The 19,283-nt window shown below is 37.9% G+C and overlaps 1 protein-coding gene across 7 annotated transcripts in view; it reads left to right on the top strand.

Annotated features, from left to right (window-relative positions):
* The window catches only part of spire1a (spire-type actin nucleation factor 1a), a 32,715-nt gene that overhangs the window by 2,934 nt on the left and 10,498 nt on the right, over positions 1 to 19,283 (top strand). For all 7 annotated transcript variants that reach the window (XM_074686527.1, XM_074686525.1, XM_074686526.1 and 4 more), the window contains exons 2-4: positions 3,081 to 3,112; positions 13,335 to 13,607; positions 16,928 to 17,053. In XM_074686527.1, coding sequence (XP_074542628.1) covers positions 3,081 to 3,112; positions 13,335 to 13,607; positions 16,928 to 17,053 — 431 coding nt within the window. The remainder of the gene's footprint in view (positions 1 to 3,080; positions 3,113 to 13,334; positions 13,608 to 16,927; positions 17,054 to 19,283) is intronic.

Genomic DNA, 19,283 nt, shown 5'->3' with positions numbered 1-19,283 from the left:
TGATTTTTGCAACAAGGCTTAGTTTTAGTTTAGTTTTAGTTTTTTCATACCTTATTAACCAGGTGCAGGATTCAAAAAGGTCAGAGTAAATATTTTGTCATACTGTTTATTTTCAAGTCCAACATAGTGCTCACTGCTCAGTCAATGCTGATACTGAACTGTTGCTGCTGCCTTAAACACAAGAAAATAATATAAACTTAGTATAAACATAAATTATATAAAATAATTTTGACATAAATTACATAAAAGTAATATAACCATAAAATAAAAAAACAATATAATATGAGCTTCAATAAATAAAAACTTGGACTCTGTAACAATTAAACTGTTACAGATGCTCTGATTCATTGCTCCACTACGTTTCGTCGCAGCACAGCGCACAGCCAGTCAGTGCAGTAAACAAGCATGTCACTATACGCTGCTATGATGGTGCTGTGCGGCACTGACAACTGCCGAAAACTGTCGTAAAATTGGTTGGGAAAATGTGTCGGATTAATTTAAATCCCAAAGGCTATTAATACTGTCAAAAACTATAACTAAGGGAATTTTGTCTATCATTTTAGTTAGTTTCAGTTAGTTTTGTGAACACAAGATACAGTTTTAGTTTACTTATCGTTTTTGTTTTCTTTTCTAGTTTTTATAAGTTTTAGTTAACTGCAATGTATTTTAAATTTTAGTTTTCGTTTTTAGTTTCGTTTTAGTTAACTATTAAAACCTTGCTGTCAGCAAGTGTTGCACAGCTGCACAGAAGTCATTCCACACTAAAACTGCTTGAAAACATGATTATCATAAATAATCAAAGATTAATTTATATGCCTCAGAACTGCCAAATGTGTGCACAATCAACATAGAACAGCCTGTATTTAAGATTCAAAACTTCACCTTTCAGTCTGTAGAAAAAATATCAGCGTACTTTTTGAAGTTCTATGGAAAGCTTAGCACAGAAACACCAGTTAAACGTCGCTCTACTGCACAGGTCCTGTCCAGTTTAGTCCAATGTGGCAGACACCAACTAAACACTTCGCCCATAATCAGAGATTCCTCAAGTCCAGCACCTAATTTGATTGGCAGCACCCCGGGGTACCAGACGCTCAAAACAAGAGTGGGTGGCAACAGTAGAATGAACTGTTTAGCATTGGCAGAGAAGATTTGGCATTTTTTCAACCCACATACTCGGCTCTGCCACTCGTCCCACAAATCCATGTTCCTTACAAATGAGGCACCATTTAAAAGTTAGACAGGCTCTCAAATGGGGTAAAGCTTATTGTCGAGAAGCTTTATTACAACAACAAAATAATTTACCAAAAACCTTGCTTTTGTTTTAAGTTTAGTAAAAATCCTGTTGCTCAGAGTTGGGAGAATATGAGCAAATCTTTAAAAAAAAAGACAAAAAAGGTAGAAAGAAGCTAGGTACTTATTTAGAAAAAAGGTTGAAATGCCTTTTTTAAAATCACAAACTCTAGACAAAACATAATTCAAACTGTTTCCTCTGATGTGCTTTGGTGTTTGTTCTACATCTAAAACTTGATTTTTTTTTCTATTTTATTCCACAACTTTTTGTTGAGTTTTTAAGACATACAAATAAATGTTCAGCAGGTTCTCTAGTAAAGTATTTGTCGTCTTAGAATATACATAATCTACGCATATATAAAAATGTAGAAAATACACCTAAGAAAAGAATAATAAAATAATAAGAAAAGCACTTCAAGCTTCTCTCTAAAGAAGAGTGCCCAGCTTTTTCTGGCTTGTCATTAGCTTATCCTAATTAATTATGTCATTGAATGGGTTTGAATAAGAGCATGTCTTTTCTGTATCAGTGTTTTTTTTGTTTTTTTTGTAAAGGCCAGTAATGGGTTCAGAATAACACTTGTGAAAGACAGGGGTTGACATTTCTGTGAATAGGTTTGTCCGGGTGACTCTGCACACTGCTCCAAATATGTCTGCTCTGTGACTTAACTTACCCAAGGAGAAAAACAAGGGCCCTGGCCAAGCCGTCTCTCCTCTGCGGGGACAAACAGAGGAGCCAGTGTTTCTCAGAGACAAGTGCTGCTGGATGACTTTATTTTCTTTACTCGTGTGGTAGCGGTAGTGACCTGCACGGAGCTGAGCTCATAAACAAGAATTTCATGTGAATGTCTCCCTTCAGTATAAACAATCAGTGTGTTCCTGATAAATTGAACATTACCTCATCATTTCTTTTATTGATAGATTGGAACTGCCTTATCTATTACATTAGCGGGCACAGTGATGAAATATCGGTCCAAAGTATCTACTGTCTATCACTGTTTGTACTTTCAACCCTGGCAGCATTCTTCTTGGCAGCCACCTTAAGATAGCCTACAACCACAATGTAATGATACGCTGTGAAAAGTTAAAAACCAAGCTTTATAGAGGAATTAAATACTGTTCGTTTACAGTTTGAAACAAAAAATGAGTGAAAGAGGAGTGCTCCGTGAACTTTGAAGCTCTTGAATAAAAATGTAGAAGTACAGGTGTGTTTGAAAGCGTGGATCAAGAGATAAGATTGTGAAAGCTTGAATGCCTGCTCTATCTTTTGTCTGATAGAAGGAAAGGAAAGTACAGGTTTTCACACTGGTGCAACTGATGCAATGATTAATGGAAAGGTCATGTGTATTATTTCTACTTGTGGAAAAGTAATGCAATGGTTAGATGTCTTCTCTCTGTCTGATCTGTCGTATCATATCCAGTGGCAGGTTTTGACATCTCCATTTGCCCTAAGGAACATGAAGCGACTGCAGAGAAAACATAATGATTTATTCACTCGCTAGTTTCACAGTCCTCTTCAGTACAGCCAAGCAATTGTACTTCTCGTCTCCTCCTGCCTTTACACTCCTCTCCAGTCTCAGATTTAATATTTGATGCCCTGTAACACTGTGAGGTGTGATGACTGTCTGTGCACTTTAAATATGTCTTTCCTAAGTGAACAATACACACATGAATAATGCACAGGGTGTGCTGCCTCGATGATTGCTCGTTTCGAATAATCACATGTAAAGTGAAAAGATACGTACAGTATTTATGAGTGCTAATTACACTATCTTTCTCTCCTGTCATTACAGATAAATACAGATCAGCCCCTACGTCATTAGAGGTGAGTTTCACATCAGACTTTCATTCCTCATTTCATGTCAAGTTATATAAAATAGTCCAGAGTCCAGAGGTTCAACTTTTGCTTTGAAAAAAAAGTATGCTATTTTTTTATGAAGGGCTTATTTGGTAACTCTGACTTTTTGACTCCTCAGTTGTTGATAGGGCTGTCCAGATCCGATATACTGATTGCCCAGACAAGGCTATTTTTGGAGGATCGGATAGCATCGAGTTTCGTGACGTGATCAGGAGCGATCCAGTTTTCACTTGTTTTCAGCACTGTCACGCTTTACGGCTGCTGTAAACCACATTGCAGACATGTCCGCTGTGTGGACCTACTTCTCCCAACAATAGTGAAAAAGTGCATTGGTACTGGATCGGTATCTGCAAACATATCTTGAAAAAATTGGATCGGATTGGAAGTAAAAAAAAAAAAGATATGGCGGGTAATCCCTAGTTGTTGATCAGTGTTCACAGCTTCCTATCCGTTGCACTGTAAAAAAGCCAGAACTGCACTAGTAGGCATGTGCTGTCAATATGTAGAAGTATTTGTTTCACCGAAAATAGGCTGATTTTTTTTTAATCGTTCGGCCCTTCCGACAAACAGCAAGCTGATAGGGGTAGATTTGGGAGTGGCCCGTTATGTTTGCAGATATTGTAGGCAGCTTTATCAGTGTGGCTGCTTTTGAGCAATGCTTGCACTTATTCTTATTTCTGCTTAAAAATCCTGAAATTGTTGTCCTTTGCGAAATGATAATGTTTTACCATCCTAAATGTTAGCATACCAGATCTAAAATAGTTTGTGGCTGCTGTTTGATATAAATTCCATAATAATGAATAGTTATAGAATAATAATGTAGTTTGATATTGTTTCTGGTCTAAATACATTATGTTCTAAAATCTGTAGCATAGCCTAGTGTATTTTCTACTCTATGAACTCATTAAAATTTGTCCATCTAAAACAAGTTACTGGTCAGGATAACCAGATTAGACTGTACTGTACATGTAATAATGAACCTAACTGTTTGATTGTTTGTTTTTGTCAACTACAAAAATCAACATCATTATACTGGCATTATATATCAGCCAATGGTTGACATGCTTTCTAATTGTTGGTATTAGTATCTGCTGCTGAAAAGGTGATTTTGATTGACTAGTTACATCTGCGGTGTTGGGAAAACATTTCCTACAGAAGAATAATTTTCCATGATGGTGACAATTGATGCAATTTTCTTGTTCCTCTGGCTAATTTTTTTCTCCGAAACTGGTAGATGTTTGGTTTTCTGTCACAGTAAAATAGAAGATAAGATTACCCCCTCATAAAAAAGGATCTAGCACCTCCACAAAATGCTGCACACATTAAAGATATTACTTGTTATGCCTACTAATTTATCAGCATGCATCCTTGCAGTTGTTTGTTGCAGAGATTGAGCCCTGACCTGTGATGCTCTAACCATGACTGAGTGGGAGTGAGCGCTGCACAAGCAGTGCTCTTTACTTTATTCTCTACTCATTGTGCATGCTGCACTCTAACGCTGAAAGAAGGGCACTTAAAACAGGGCACATCTGTGTTCTTCCTGCCTTTTGATTCATAAATGCATTACTTCCTGAAGTATTATACACCCAGACGTTCTCATCAAGCCACGTGAAGAAGACATGTGGTCAGTGGATGTTTGGTCGAGCATGGTTCAGTGAATAATACTGGGAGGAGAAGTCTCTGCTGGAGCGGCATTATGTGTACATACAGTAATCCCACAGAGATTCCTCTGTCAACTCTGAGCAGTCTGATGGTCTTTCATGTTTGCCTCATCGCCCATGTGACCACAGGCATGCACAGTCTGTGTGTTTTTATGCATGGCTTAGAGGGAAATAGAATTCCTCCACCTCAGCTGACAGAGCATGGATGAAATCGTATGATGAAATCCCATGGTCCATCTGTGAGCGGCTCACACCCTTTTGCTACAAACAAGGTGTAAGGGCCCTGCTGGTTGTTTTGGAAATGCGCGACATCTTACACAATGATTATTTCAACAACTTAGGGTAACAATCCCTTAAATCTACCACGTCACTAAAGCTGTGGGACAAATATTTCAAGAAGTGTGAATATTTTCAGTGACATTGATTGAACGCTTAAACACATATCTAATAGAGTTGTTTTCTTGTTTTTCCAGTCAGTTTTATTGTTGCCTTTGCTGAAAAACAAACAAAAATAATGCTTGGTATGGTGTTGTGTTTTGGGAGGCTGCGTGAAACATTTTGGCTTTTTCGTTGTAGATTCAGGATTGTTATGAATAAATAAAGCTAGAAAATAAATTACTATCAGCCTCAACGCTAAATAAAAAACGTCAGCCTTAGGGATGCACAATATTGGATTTTTGCCGATATCCGATATGCCGATATATCGAAACCCCTTTTGGCCGATACCGATACCGATAATCACAGTTTGTTTGTTTTTTTCACTGTAAAGAAAGCTAAGTCTATCCTGTACTGGAATTTATATATTACTCTTATTGTGACGGTCTTATTTGTTTAAGAAACACACATAAAACAAGACGAAAAACATTTGATTTTACCATAAATAAGACATGTATTATTTTTTTCAAACTCAAGACATTCAGTATTGAAATACAGAAAAATCATTTCTTTAGATCACATGAACTGTAAATGTACAATGCATTTTTAAACATAACCAAGTTGCATTTGATTATTTTAGAGCTACTGTAACAACCTGGTGACAGACACAGAGTTCTGCAGTGCAAATAAATGAAGTGCTACATTTTATTTAAGGAGCTTATTTTTATGGGGTTGTGTTTTGGGAGGCTGCGTGAAACATTTTGGCTTTTTTGTTGTAGATTCAGGATTGTTGTGAATAAATAAATCTAGAAAATAAATTACTATCAGCCTCAACGCTAAATAAAAAACGTTAGCCTGCTAGATGCTGCACAAGGAACATCAAACCCTCTAAATTAGGGCTGGGACAATATATTTTTCTCCTGATTTGATTCCTTTATGATTTTTATGGTGCCAATTCAGTTTAGATTATTATTCTTTGATATTTCCTATTCCTGCGAATTTTTACTTTCCTGTTAACACCAGACCAAGACCTTTATACACCAGACAGTCTGTGTGAGGGTAATCGTCAACAGTACCTAACAAGGAAGCACTTTGCTATTTATTGTGATCACAGCTGGTCATGAGTTCAAGCTCCATTGTTGGCGTCACGATACTAAATGTTTAGGACTTTATGCGAGACGTGCACCTCCTGTTGTAGCCTTCAAGACAGGCTTAACCCAGTTTATCCTGAGGTAAAGATTAAGGTTAGATTACAGGTAGTATCCTATTAGAGGTCTTCAGGTTGCCAGGTTTACTCAGGTCCCTTAATACAAAGTTTGAGCCAAAACATTGAGTTATCCAATGTCACACATGTAGTAAAGCTGTTGACTTTGAAATGGATCCTAATAGATTGGGTTTCATCAACGAGCAAACTGTAGTGGGTGAGTGAGATCTTATCCTCTAAAAACATAAAGAGTGATCATCCTTCAAGTATGTCACACTCACCTTTTCCTGTGTTTGAAAGCAAAACTTGAGATGTTTGCAGGCTTGTTGGTTTAGCCTGTTTGTTTTACACTCAGTACAGTTGTGCATACTTTTGCATGTAAATGGCGTGTAGCGGCTTCCACTCTGCAGCTGGTTGAACAGGGGCCGCATGTGTCTGCATGTGAAGCGTCCTCCCCCATCCACTCACCCTCATACCAGTCACTGCAGGCTATGAGCTCTGTCTCTACAAAGACCACGTCTTTGGCTGTCAGCTGTTACATCAGAACTGACATCCTGAAAGGCAGAGGCTTTCTCTAACAGAAGTTATAGATTTGATGTTGATATTAGTGTTTACATTTTTACTCTCAGTCATCCCCATGCTTGTTGGCTGATCCAACGTAAAGTTGAATCCCCAGTGGTGATCGAATGGCCCTCTGTTTGATCCCTGCGTCCATGTTCCACTGACCTCGTTGTCACATCCTGCTTTTATCCCAATCAATCGATTGACTTTTGTGACATAACAGCTTCACTTCAAAGCACCACAGCAGCTCATATCAAACCCTCAGGCCTACTTTCTGCTGACACAGGGATATTCACAGCGAACATAAAACCACCAGAATACACTTTATTGAGCAGTTTGAGCTATTTGAGTCAGTGCAGTCTAATTATATCCCTTTCTTTTCCTCTGGTCGTGCCAGGCCTGAGAGATGTATTGAGTTTTCACCTCACTATGTCAGATTTATGAAGTCATCACGTGTATTGTCAGGGTGTTTTTGAGCATTTGCCAGAAAGCGTTGTGTTGCTCATTTGTCGTGAAGGGTTTGCTCTCTCCTTTGTAGAGTTATCAAGTTTTGAGTTATATCTAAATATGTTGGTTTTTCAAATTCTGTAGTTCTTTGCTTTGCTCGTCCTGTCAGCATGACACAATGACTCATGATGTCACTGATCAGCGATAGCAGTTTAATCCAGAGGGACATTCCTCTATCCTCAGCTGTTTTCAGCTGACCTCACAGATGAATGCAAACTCGACATTATCTGACCAGAAGAGACAAATGTGCATCATCAGGCTCCGTCCCACTGTGAACTCTGTTAGTGAGGCCGCAGATTGGAGGAGGCTGAGCATCCGCTCCTCCAGATTTTGAGCTCCGGTGATTATGCAACTGTCTGTGTTGTGATGGCTCTGCTCTTACCGCTGCGGATGATGCTCAGGGCTGCTTGGCTGTCTGCTTTGTGGGCTGCAATAGCAACAGTGTAATCATGTTAAGCCAAAATTTGTGTCAGGACAGGCAACTGTGGTCTTTACAAGAACACATCTGCTCTCTGATAAACAATATTATCTCGCTCAGATTGTCATTTTGTAGGAAATACAAGGCCAGACCAAGTGTTCGTTAGCTTTCCTCAAGAACTTTATGCTGACAATAACACCCAGAGCTCCTTTCAGCTGTAGAAATCTTTAATCAGCTGATCAGGATGTCAGAGTTCATGAGTTATATATTTGATTTCAGCTTAGTATGGTCCAACATTTAATTAGGGGAAATCCAGCATTATTTTCATAATCCTATAAAAATGATCCATATTGAATATGCAACAACACACACACACGAGTCTGACTGTTTCCCATCTCGTGTGTTTCTGTGGCTGCTATTGGTGCCCTTTAACACAAACAGCTCATTCTTTCCCTGTCTGCGTAATGTTTGACTCACTCAGGCTCCTCACTTTCTCTTAGGGTGCCAGTACATATATGGATTTTTTCCATTTTTCTTGCTGTTCATAATCAATTTTTATTTGTTTTAATTTATAATTTATCGTATCTAATTCCTCCATAAGAATTTAGCTCTAAACGTGTCATGTTATCTTATTTCAACAGTCGTTGATGTAAATTGCTTAGAGTCAAAGAAGGGCTCTGTACTGATTTACTTGGCTAGTTCAGTATTAGCAAAGTGTACAGCAGAACCATTTTTGAACCATTTCTAAGTAGAAAAATGACTCAATGTCTTCTGGAGTAGGTTGTGTTTTTGTTTTTTTTAACACTCAATTTATAATATTCCTGAAAATACTGCAGCATTTCCACCATTGCATGCAAAATGAATGGTCATAACATTTAAAGAAATACAATTACTTTAAGACACGTCAGATAACAGATGGGAATATTGACATAAAAAGTTAAAAACAGGTCTAATTACTAACTTGTTTGGACATGTGCAGTTATAAGTTGTTGGGAATGACAATCTCTTAACATTTTCAATAATGGTGGGCCATGTTTTTGAGATGAATACAGTATCAGAGCCACATTGTAGAAAAACTGATTGGAAATTTCCAGATCAAGCCGTAAATTTACAAAGAAAATCACAACATAATAAAAATAAAGTTCTAATTTTGAAGTAAGATTGTTATAAGAATGAAATCTAAAATGTATGAGATGGTTAAATTAAGGCCATATTGATTTTAAATGCTTTTTTTTTTAAGGTGACTAAAATTGAGAATGTGGAGCATATTATGAAGTAGTATAAGTTCCATAAACAGCTCAAATCTTAAGCACGTCAGCACCACATCAACATAATTTTTAAGGTCTTTGAGAAGACTGTTAAAAGACAGGCTGTCAGGAGTCACATACACACCAAGCCAAAAAAAGCGATTTTCAAAGCAGAAATTACTCTATTTACAGCCTGGTTCAAAAAACGTCTCCTGTCTGAGTCGCTAATTTTACTATCGGCACCCACTGTACGGGGGGTGAATTTTTTTCTAACATGTCCGTTCAGAGGATATTATGATCGCGACCTCCCCCAATAAGAGGCACAGCTGAGGGTCACGTGACTGTCAGGCACCCTATGGCTGTACGGGCTGTACGCGAAGCCCTTGCCACTACAAATATGGCCGCTATAGCCGATGTGCTTCATTTTCCGTTTCAGAAACAGAAGGGTGACGTCAGCGAGACTACATCCATGTTTTATACAGTCTATGCCACAACCTGACTTTACTGTCTTAGAGCTAAAACTTTATTTTTTTACCAGGTAACAACTTTTTCTTTAACATTTTGCATTTACAATTTGATGATCTAAATCTTAAGTTTGTTTTCTCATACAACTTTCTGGGTATCTAACTTTTTCCATCCTTAATGTGCCTCCTGGCCTATGTCGATTAGGAAATCCTTCATACATAGGAACTGTTTTTTTCTATGATGTATCAGTTGTTAATCACTCTTACATAATTAATCAGTCAGAACTTGACTATTAATGCTTGTTGTGAAACTGGCTCTGCCTATGACGTGATGACTCGGGTTATTCACAGGAGGAACATTCAGCTCTTTGGTATTCGTCACTGATTCTCAGGATGATGTCTCTGACTGTAGTGCTAATGGGAAACTGAGGTTTTTCAGTTTAAAACAAGTCATTGTTTTAAAACAGAAGCCTGAAGTGTTTCTTAATTCGGGGCTAGAGTTTAGATTTTATCTGTTTTGAAGCATGAGAAAATTTGCCTCTCAGGGCACATGAAGTAATTTCTTCACATAGTTATTGTAGAACTATAACGCCAAACGCTGGCTGTAATAGTTGAGTGTCAGCTATGCTACATTTTTCACGCCGTTCCTAAAAGTCATATTGAAAATGTACATTGTGTTACCTGAAGTTGGCTTCAGCAACAGTAACATATGCTCGTTTCATCCTCCATGGCAGGCTTCCATCTCACCCAAGGTGAGGCCTGGTTTCAATTAGTGGTTTGCTACCAAACATATCTCCCTGTGTCTGAATCCCAGCAGTGGATTATCAGATTATCTGACTGTCTTCCCCAATTTTTTTATCAAACAAAACTTCCTTTTCCCCAAAATGCTGCGTCTCATCTTCCTCATTCCTCTTATCGTAAGTCTGCAGTTGAAATTGGAATGTGTTATCAGAAAACCAACCTTAATTTTTCCTCCTTCTTCCTTTTACCATCTGACATAAAACCACAGAGAAACTTTTTGACACTTTCTGAAAGGAATAGCAGAATGAAGTCGTTCTGTTAATGTGAAGTGGCTCAGTCTTGTTCTGTTCTTAGGTGTGGACTTAACTGAATTGTTGGCAAGTAAACCAAAGCTGCAGTTATTTACACCCCAGTGCACATAAACCTTGAATAACTCAACCAGATTATTTCACAGAGTGCTTTAATCAGTGATGTATTAAATTATTCCAAACTGTTAAACATAAAACAGCTGATTATAACTCACTGTTCTGTGTTGACAGGGAAAGTGTTTCGAAATGATAAGTGCCAGATGAATCCATAAATTTCCTGCGAGTATATTCTTCAAATGATGGAAATCTAGTTTAATCCTAAACATAATTGCGGTCAAAATTTCCATGCTTGATTTGCAGCTGTAAGTTTCTGTGGTTTATTGTAAAGCTCCGTCCCATGAATGAAACCTTGTGCTTTTCATCACTACAGCCGTCCCTAGTATCCCCCTCCCTTGCTGCGCATGTTGTCCTGCAGATGGATTATAAGGTTACATAACAAAACACCAAGGAATAGAGCATTTGTTTTAGCCTTAGTAGGATTATCAACTGCAAACTGAGATGATAACAGTGCAACACTGCAAACCTGACCATTTCCCAGGATAGTAAAAAATAAGATTGATGAGTGAGTGATGGGAAATTAAGAAAACAATTATCAGACTTTGAATAAGGAGTCAAATTAAAATTAAATTTTAGTTTTAAATCCCTAAAATTTCAAAATTAAATGGCACAATAAAAACTGCTGTGTCTCTCATGGAGGGGACAGTGTTACCTCTAAATATGCTCCCACTCCACCCTGCAAAAATCATCTGAGTTGATTCAAACATGAAGACAGCACGTCAGATCATGTCTAATGATTTTTCTCCTCAGCAGCTGAATTCACGTTCTGTAAACAGTCGTCAGTTCTGTTAATTGCTCTGCCAGGTGCTGCTCCCTGGCACCTCACCCAACTTTGGCAGCCATGCCCAGCAACACCAGTTTCACCCACAACAACCTGCTGTTTTACAGGGACGCCTCCCTTTCCAAACAATGCCTCTTCATTCCTATCTGCTTAAGAACATAAAGTACAGTTAGCTAACTCCTCCAGACATTAATGAGGCCAGTCCAGAGTAGCTTGAGGTGTTTGTTGTTGTTTTCAGACAAGCTGTGCTTTAATGGTTTACAGCCTAATTTTATTTGTTTGTTTTAAAGGATTTGCTTGAAGTGGTTTCAGGGCGAATTTTATTTGATTAGCTTTGGCAATGATGGGAAGTCAATTCTTTCACTGTTCTTTCCCATTGTGCCATGTAAAAACACTGGAATCCATGGTACATTGAAAACTCAGAAAAAATAAAGCCACCATTACAAGTTATCTAATCATCATAATGTGGTGTAAACAAATAAACATCAGTCAGCTGAGGAATCTTCACATTAAATCCTGTGCAAACCGTGCAGCCACTGATGCCTGACACAACTGTCATGATGGGTATTATAGAAAACAAATAGTTACTCTTAACAGTACACTGAACCTAATTCTTATTTAATTATACAGCGCCCTTGATACAGATATGCTGTCCTTGGTGCTTCACAAGAAAACAATAGTTAAAAAAATAATTAACAAAGAGAATTTTGATCAACCTTGCAAAGAAACAAAAATAGCAAAAGTCTTCGTTTTTCTTGTGCTCTTTATTTTACTAGCTTAAACCCTTATAGTTGTGAAAAGGACTTGTGACCAGTTAGGTTTGCAAAGGGGGTAAATCTGGTGAACTTTCAGGAACTTTCCTTAAACTTTCCATGGGAAGTTAAGCTTCGGAAGTTTAGAATTATTCTAAATTGTTTTATCAAAACTGACTTGTTCTTCAGCCGTCCTAAGGTGGTGCCTTTAATGGTCTGTGCCGTGGGGCATCATGCACAGTGGATGAAGGGAGTGTGGCCTCAGTAACCCCTGCAGTCAGCAAAGGGCTGCTATGTGGTCAAGAAATAGCATAGATATTCAAGTGAACTTGCATTAAATGTGTTTTTTTTAGCCAAAATTGTGCTACAATATCAAGGGGCAACATCCAGTTTGGAAAAATGAAGCCAATGTGGAAGTGCTAAAAGTAGACCTGAAACCACGTTCACACCCAGCCAAAATAAACTAGCTTTTAAAACATTAAAAAGCATTATTAGAAAGAACAACTTGGTTGTGCTAGTTTCTCTTATGACCTCAAGATGAGGCGTAACAAGCTAAAAGGAACAAAAAGATAGGTCACACTGAACTTCAATTAAGGACAGATGTATTAAAACAAAGTCAACCTCAGATTGTGGTAAGTACCACATTGTGTAAAGTAACACTGTGGCCTAATTTCACTACAAGAGCTGTGATGTGTTCTGCTGAGGTGATAGTGAGTTTAAAGTTGTTTATCCAGCTCGGCCTAAGGTGTTATGAAACTGGGTCTGTTCCTTAAAGAGGAGCCATTTATTAGGTCAGCAACAACAGAGTAAACAAAGACAATGATCTGTCAGCTTGACAAAACATGATGTTGGTACACACACCTGTAAGATCACATCAGTCATTGATAGGCAGATTGACAAAAAAAATGCCATAATGATCTGAGCTCCCCCTCAGTTCAGCAGATGGATTTGCTTATGGTTGAAGTGAAGGATTCATGTCATGTGAACACTAGTGAATTTCAAAAATCAAATTTCTGTGACCTTAAACATCCCATCTGTTTGTCTGTCCAACAGGTGATTGACTCACTCGGTGTCATGATCTACAAAGCTCTTGACTATGGTCTCAAAGAAAACGAAGAGCGCGAACTCAGCCCGCCGCTGGAGCGCCTTATTGACATGATGACCAACATCCAGGAAACAGAGAGCGACTCTTGCCCCGACGAAGGCTATGAAGCCACGGAGGAGGAGGATGAGTGTGAAGAGGAAGGAGAGGAGGAAGAGGAGCTTGTTTGCACTACCAGCACTTGTTCGGTCACAAGCATTCGCTGCTATCGAGACATCATCATGGTAGGTTCTCGGGAATGTCAAAGTAGAATCTTTGCATGCAATTGTCAAATATGTTTTCAAATTTTCTCTTTTTTTTTACATTAATTTCACTTAAAAGCAGAAATGTGATTGAGAAATTTTGCAAGCAAAAGTACAAATTAGCACCAACTCAGATTCTGTACAAAATTGCAAAATAAATCCATTTTGCAACACATTTCTTTTAAATTTTCATATAATTTTTAACGATGAAGTTGTGATTTATTGTGCAGCTTTATTTGAAATATTTCAGCCTTAGCCTTGAATTTTCTGAACACAAATTCTCTTACATTTTTGCTTCTTTTCACACATCTTTTAATAATGTCAACGCACCATCATCACTCCTGCTGAAAATATACTCCCCTGGTGGAGGTTGTCACACACCAAATCCCTGAAGTATTTCAGAATATGAGGCTTGTAATTATAGCTTTGTAAACATGCTGGTATTTAGGGAAAAGGTTGAAAAAACTTTCACAAGCTGCTCTGTACATATAATCAGAGTGGAGCACAAATGTCAGCTGTGTTAAAATGCTGTGTGTCTAACTTGGTCCCTAATCCCTTCAACAATGACCCTTCTCGGTGTGAACTGCTGTTATGACACGGCTAGATTAGATAACTCTTGACCTCTTTCCCTGACTCTGGTGGTCTATTGTACAGACATAGGTGGGGTGGGAGAAGGTTTAGCGACATGTTATGCTGACAGAAGATGACAGAACTTGCCGGTGAAGCACCCAAACAACAGGATGAGTGAGACAGTGAATGGGTTGTTGCATGCTTTAGTTAAATAGAGCGAACTGAGGAGTGGCTCCACTGCTGTTAGTACACTTTGATGTTAATTATTATTCATTAAGTTCGCACAAGATTTCACACAATGAGGCAATCAATTAAACAGAAGGTTTCCAACCAAATAAACTTAATCATCTCATTTTAACTTCGTTTTTTTTTTTTTCAAAAAAGGTGATTGATCTGTGAAGCTTGTACATACAGTTCTCTGTTATTAGTCGAAACAGTGGGAAGTACTGAGTCAGCTTGATTCTAGCTTTGATTATAAAGACTCACACTGCCCAGGTGTCATCTTACCTGTGAAATACCTCTCCCAAAGAATGAGGAAGAAGTCACATTCTGCTGCGTCAAACATGCCTGTGGCGAGCCAAGCCCAACAACAAAACCTACCTAAAAAATGTCATTAGTCTGGTTTGTCCTTTGAGTCCTTGGAGATAATTTGACTAGGATTGTACTGAATATAAAAGCTGCCTGCCAGAGTAATGGGCTGTCAAATGCCTTATGGGTCAGAGCCTTAAATGGTGTTTAGTGATGCTAGTCAGGCATTGTTGCTCTGACAGGATCGTCTGGTTCATGCTGTTGCTAAGTCTAGGGTTATGCAGTGTTGTTTTCAGTCACACCATTGCTCCACAACAACAACAACAAATCTGCTATATCCTAAAATCTGTGGAGTTATGAAGTCTTAATTTAAGCATTCATGCCCCCGAGAGGTGAAATCCTACTCACTCTGATGTTTTCTCTTGCACCACTTTTGGGCTTACTTTCCAGATTTTTTGCTATATGTCCCAAATAGGGCTGAAAAAAATAATCAAATTTTAACCAATATCGCAATGCAATACAATGCAATTTTCAAATTGCAAAGGCTGCAATTAAAAAACAAAAAATGCCTTAAAAAGTGCAATCCACAAATTTATGTATGTCAGTGAGCCCAAAATTTTTTTTTTTACATTTCTGCACTTTAGTTTGTGTTTTGTTTCTGATGAAAGATCAGTAAGATTTTTATACATTTAATATTTATGTTATTTATATTATGCACAGTGTTTCTTTTTCATTTGATAAAACAATGAATTCCAAATGTTGACATATTTCAGTGGTTGAGTCAGAGATTTGGTCTTATTCACATTTCTGTACTTTATTTTGTGTGAGATTCATAAAAAAGAGGATTCATATTTTTTATATTATTGTTCATACCAGGCCTGTTGTTCTGCAGTGCTTTGTTCCTTTCTCTGATTTTATTTAAGAAAATAATGATAATTTTATTAAATGTCTACAAGGCTTAAAGTTGAATCAATAAATCAATACCCTGCTGTAATTGTAATAGTTAAATAATGTTATATTATTCTTTTTAATTCATCTCATGTAGGCCTGGCTTATTTGAAAAAAATGTTTATATGTTGAAGTATCCTTTGTTGTGTTGGTCATAAATATATAGAATGATTAATTGCTTGTGTTTGGTGAATAATGTAGAAGATAAACTTCCCAAAAAAATCGCATGCTAAATCGCAATATTAGTCCAAAAAAATTGCAATTAGATTATTTTCCAAAACTGTTCAGCCCTTGTCCCAAAGAGTATTAAAAGTAGAAATTAGGATTAAAACTCTGTTATTGGGACAATCGTAATCCCTTGAAGATTGACAATAATGACTTGTTTTCCACTTTTCTTTTCTATCAAGCATAAGAATTAGGAGTTTTTGTACCACTTTTTACAGGCTGATACCAGTTTGAGTACTTCCTCTTGAGTACTCATCAGAACTGGGGACTAAATCATTTGATACAAAAAAAACTCAATTTACAGTGACGGATTGGAAGTGAAAGACAGCAGTCCCAAAATAAAACAAACACATCTCTCTGACTTTACAACTTATTATAAACTATCAAAAGTGAAAAATAAAACTAACAACTGTCAGAGTTTTAGTAATTCTTCAAAATAAACTAAGAGTAGTTTGGAGACAGTGTAAAGATTATTTTGCCTTGAGTATCAGCTGCTGGTATCAGCAGCCTTTGCGAGTACTGATCCCTTGAAATGAGGTTGGTATCAACCTGATACCTGATACCAGTAATGGCCCATCCCTGATAAAAATGACACCAAAATTTATATTTGACCAAATAACACCAAACAAATGACTTGAACTGTACTCAATGTGTATTTTTGTTACAGCATCTCTGCAAGCTAGTGCTCATATGCTAATCTAAGGGAGGAACATAATGAATAGCATTCTTATCCAGCATCAACATGTTAGCAGTGTGTGTATTTCCAGTGTATGCCTTTAGAAAAAAATCAGTGCATTGAATTGGTAGAAATGTGGGAACGAGAGCTAACATATCATGATGACTCATCTTCCTTTAGCTACAAGACTGGGCTTTTTTCTGTCTTTTCCCACTCCTTTGGTTGGATGTGTCATCATTTGTTAATATAAATATTCAGAAACATGTTGTGCAAAATGTCTCATCTTGGTATGCTGCATTATTCCATATCTACCAATTTATACATTTCATTCCTTGTGTTTTTTTTCCATATACAGATATGTTCTTCCCACCTGCCCAGCCCATCAGACGCCCCTAACCATTACCAAGCAGTGTGTCGTGCCCTATATGCAGAGACGAAGGAGCTGCGCACCTTTCTGGAGAAGATCAAGAGTGCCAAAGAGGTAAACTTCAGCTTGTGACATCTGCGAGCTAATGATAAATCTGGTGGGCCGCTAGGAAGCACAAACAACACCATCTGCTCACCCTGCTTCCAAAAAGTCAGGGTTTTACCCATGAGTCACACTTTAAACATTTGACTCATTAGCACTTCAGACATGTCTAACCTGAAGGAAATGATGATCATTCTATAGATACAGAAAAGTACCAAAATCTCCTGCTCCTGGGGTTTGCCTCCCTGTTGTGGTTAATACTCTGGTGTTCCCCATTCCCAGCATTACAGAGCCTGCTGGTTCAATAGATCTTAATTTGACCAATTGAGTCCTCTAAGTGCTGCCCAGAAACAACACAATAGCAATAAAACCTAATGGTGTGGAAGGATTGAGACTGTGTGTCCTTGTCTGACCTCCCCGTCAGGGCACTTGAGAACTTGACATTGTTTTCGCTCCTCGCATGACTTAACTGTACACGTGGACGTGATCAGGCACCCTGTTTTCAAGCCTGTATTCTAGCTTATTGATAGATTTATTTCTCTGAGTCGACTGTTGCTGCTGGAGTAATTGAGAATGATTAATGAGGGGTTCCCTTAGGCCAAGTTATTCTGTAATTATTATCTACGTCTTTTTTCATGTTACCCATATTTTACAAATTATTTGAACTAGAGATACACAATAGTATCACCCTAATACATTTTAACAACATGCGTCAACACATCAGCTGAATAGAAGTATTTTGAAGAGTTGAAAACGGACCAAAAAAGCTGTTTTGCCATACTAACACCGGGGAGACCTGGATATGCTTTCAGGTTTATGACAGTTTTGGGGGTTAGCCGTAGCAGGAAACAATGTTAACATTAAAACAGATTTTTCATTTACAGACACCACTTAAGCACAGAGAGGGGCTAAAAAGTAGATGCACAGCAAGGAGAACACACAAGAGGAATTATTTTCCAGTACCTGATTTTAATAAATGATAAACATTGCTTTGCTGTGGCTGCTGGCTACTGTTTTTAAAACAAAAGTTCAGCAAAGACTCCAATAATGAGCTGTGAAAGTCACTTTATTTACCAAAAAAAATGCCCTGAACCCAACGTCAAAATGAAGAATTGTGTAAAAATGAGGAAGATCTCTAAAGAGGAAAACAGATAGAGCTCAAGCTTTGAAAAGTATTCAGAAAACTCAATTGGACTATATTTTTAATTCCCATAACATAAATATATCTGATAATAAACCCATACAGCCCCCAACTTATCATTTTTTTGTGTATTCAGGCGCCAAAAATAGGGGAGCCCTACAGATTTCAGCAGTTTGAGACAGACATGAGACGTGCTGCATGTGCAGCAGTGGTCTGTATAGTCTGATCTGTTAACATGCGTGCAAAATGAAAAGTCAAGCCGTTCCACAGCTGTCATGCAGCTAACACGCATCAAGTATGAAGAGTACTTTGATAGACCAAATTAATTCAAGTATTCGACACAGTGGGTATAAAAGTCATATTCTAGTATGAAGAGTGTAGGAATATACTCAGCCCATCTCAGTCAAGTATTCCCATAGACATTAAACAGGATTCTTGTACTAGTCCATGTTTGTGCTCCCTGATTGTTGAGGGTTAAAGGACACATGACCCGTCAGCCGGCTTTAGTGTACAGTAAGTGTACAGTCATTTGTGGGTGCTGGTTGGGACTTCCACAGGACGCATAATTCATGTAAACAGTCTTACGTAATAAACAGTTATAGAATCAAGTTTAACCTTATTAAAGCAATTTAAGTAGCTTACAGGAGGGGTGGGGGCTCCAGGCTTCAGTGTAGCTTTGCACTTCCTGTAGTGCTGTAACACTGGATAATACGCATGCTTCCAAATTAGGAAGGTAGTCAATGAGCCTTTCATGGAGTTTCTCATGCTGTTGATGTTTTCCTCTCTTCTCTGTCAGTGTCTGTCAGCTTCTTCTCGTAGTATCCTCTGCTGACTGTTCTGCCAGTCTGGAAATAAACCGAAACTATCACACGACGAGAAAGGTGTTAATTGGTGTCACAGTTAAAAAAAGAGAAGAAGTGCTGGGTTGGAAAGATGGGTAATTAATTTTATAGCAGATAAGAAGAAATAAGAAGGAAATAACAGAGTAGCAAAACTGAATAAGAAGAGTGATTGGTTTATTTAACAAAGACAGGTGTTATTGAGATGATGAAAGAAAGAGTCTGTATTTTTGATCCATGAGTAAATTTTCACATCATTTAA

Source organism: Halichoeres trimaculatus, unplaced genomic scaffold (assembly GCF_033239565.1).
Source record: "Halichoeres trimaculatus isolate MK-OKI-2021-1 unplaced genomic scaffold, fHalTri1.1 fHalTri1_scaffold_14, whole genome shotgun sequence".
NCBI classification, from domain to species: Eukaryota; Metazoa; Chordata; class Actinopteri; order Labriformes; family Labridae; genus Halichoeres; species Halichoeres trimaculatus.
Note: the sequence above shows the minus strand (reverse complement) of the source record. Positions and strands in the feature narration are given on the sequence as shown.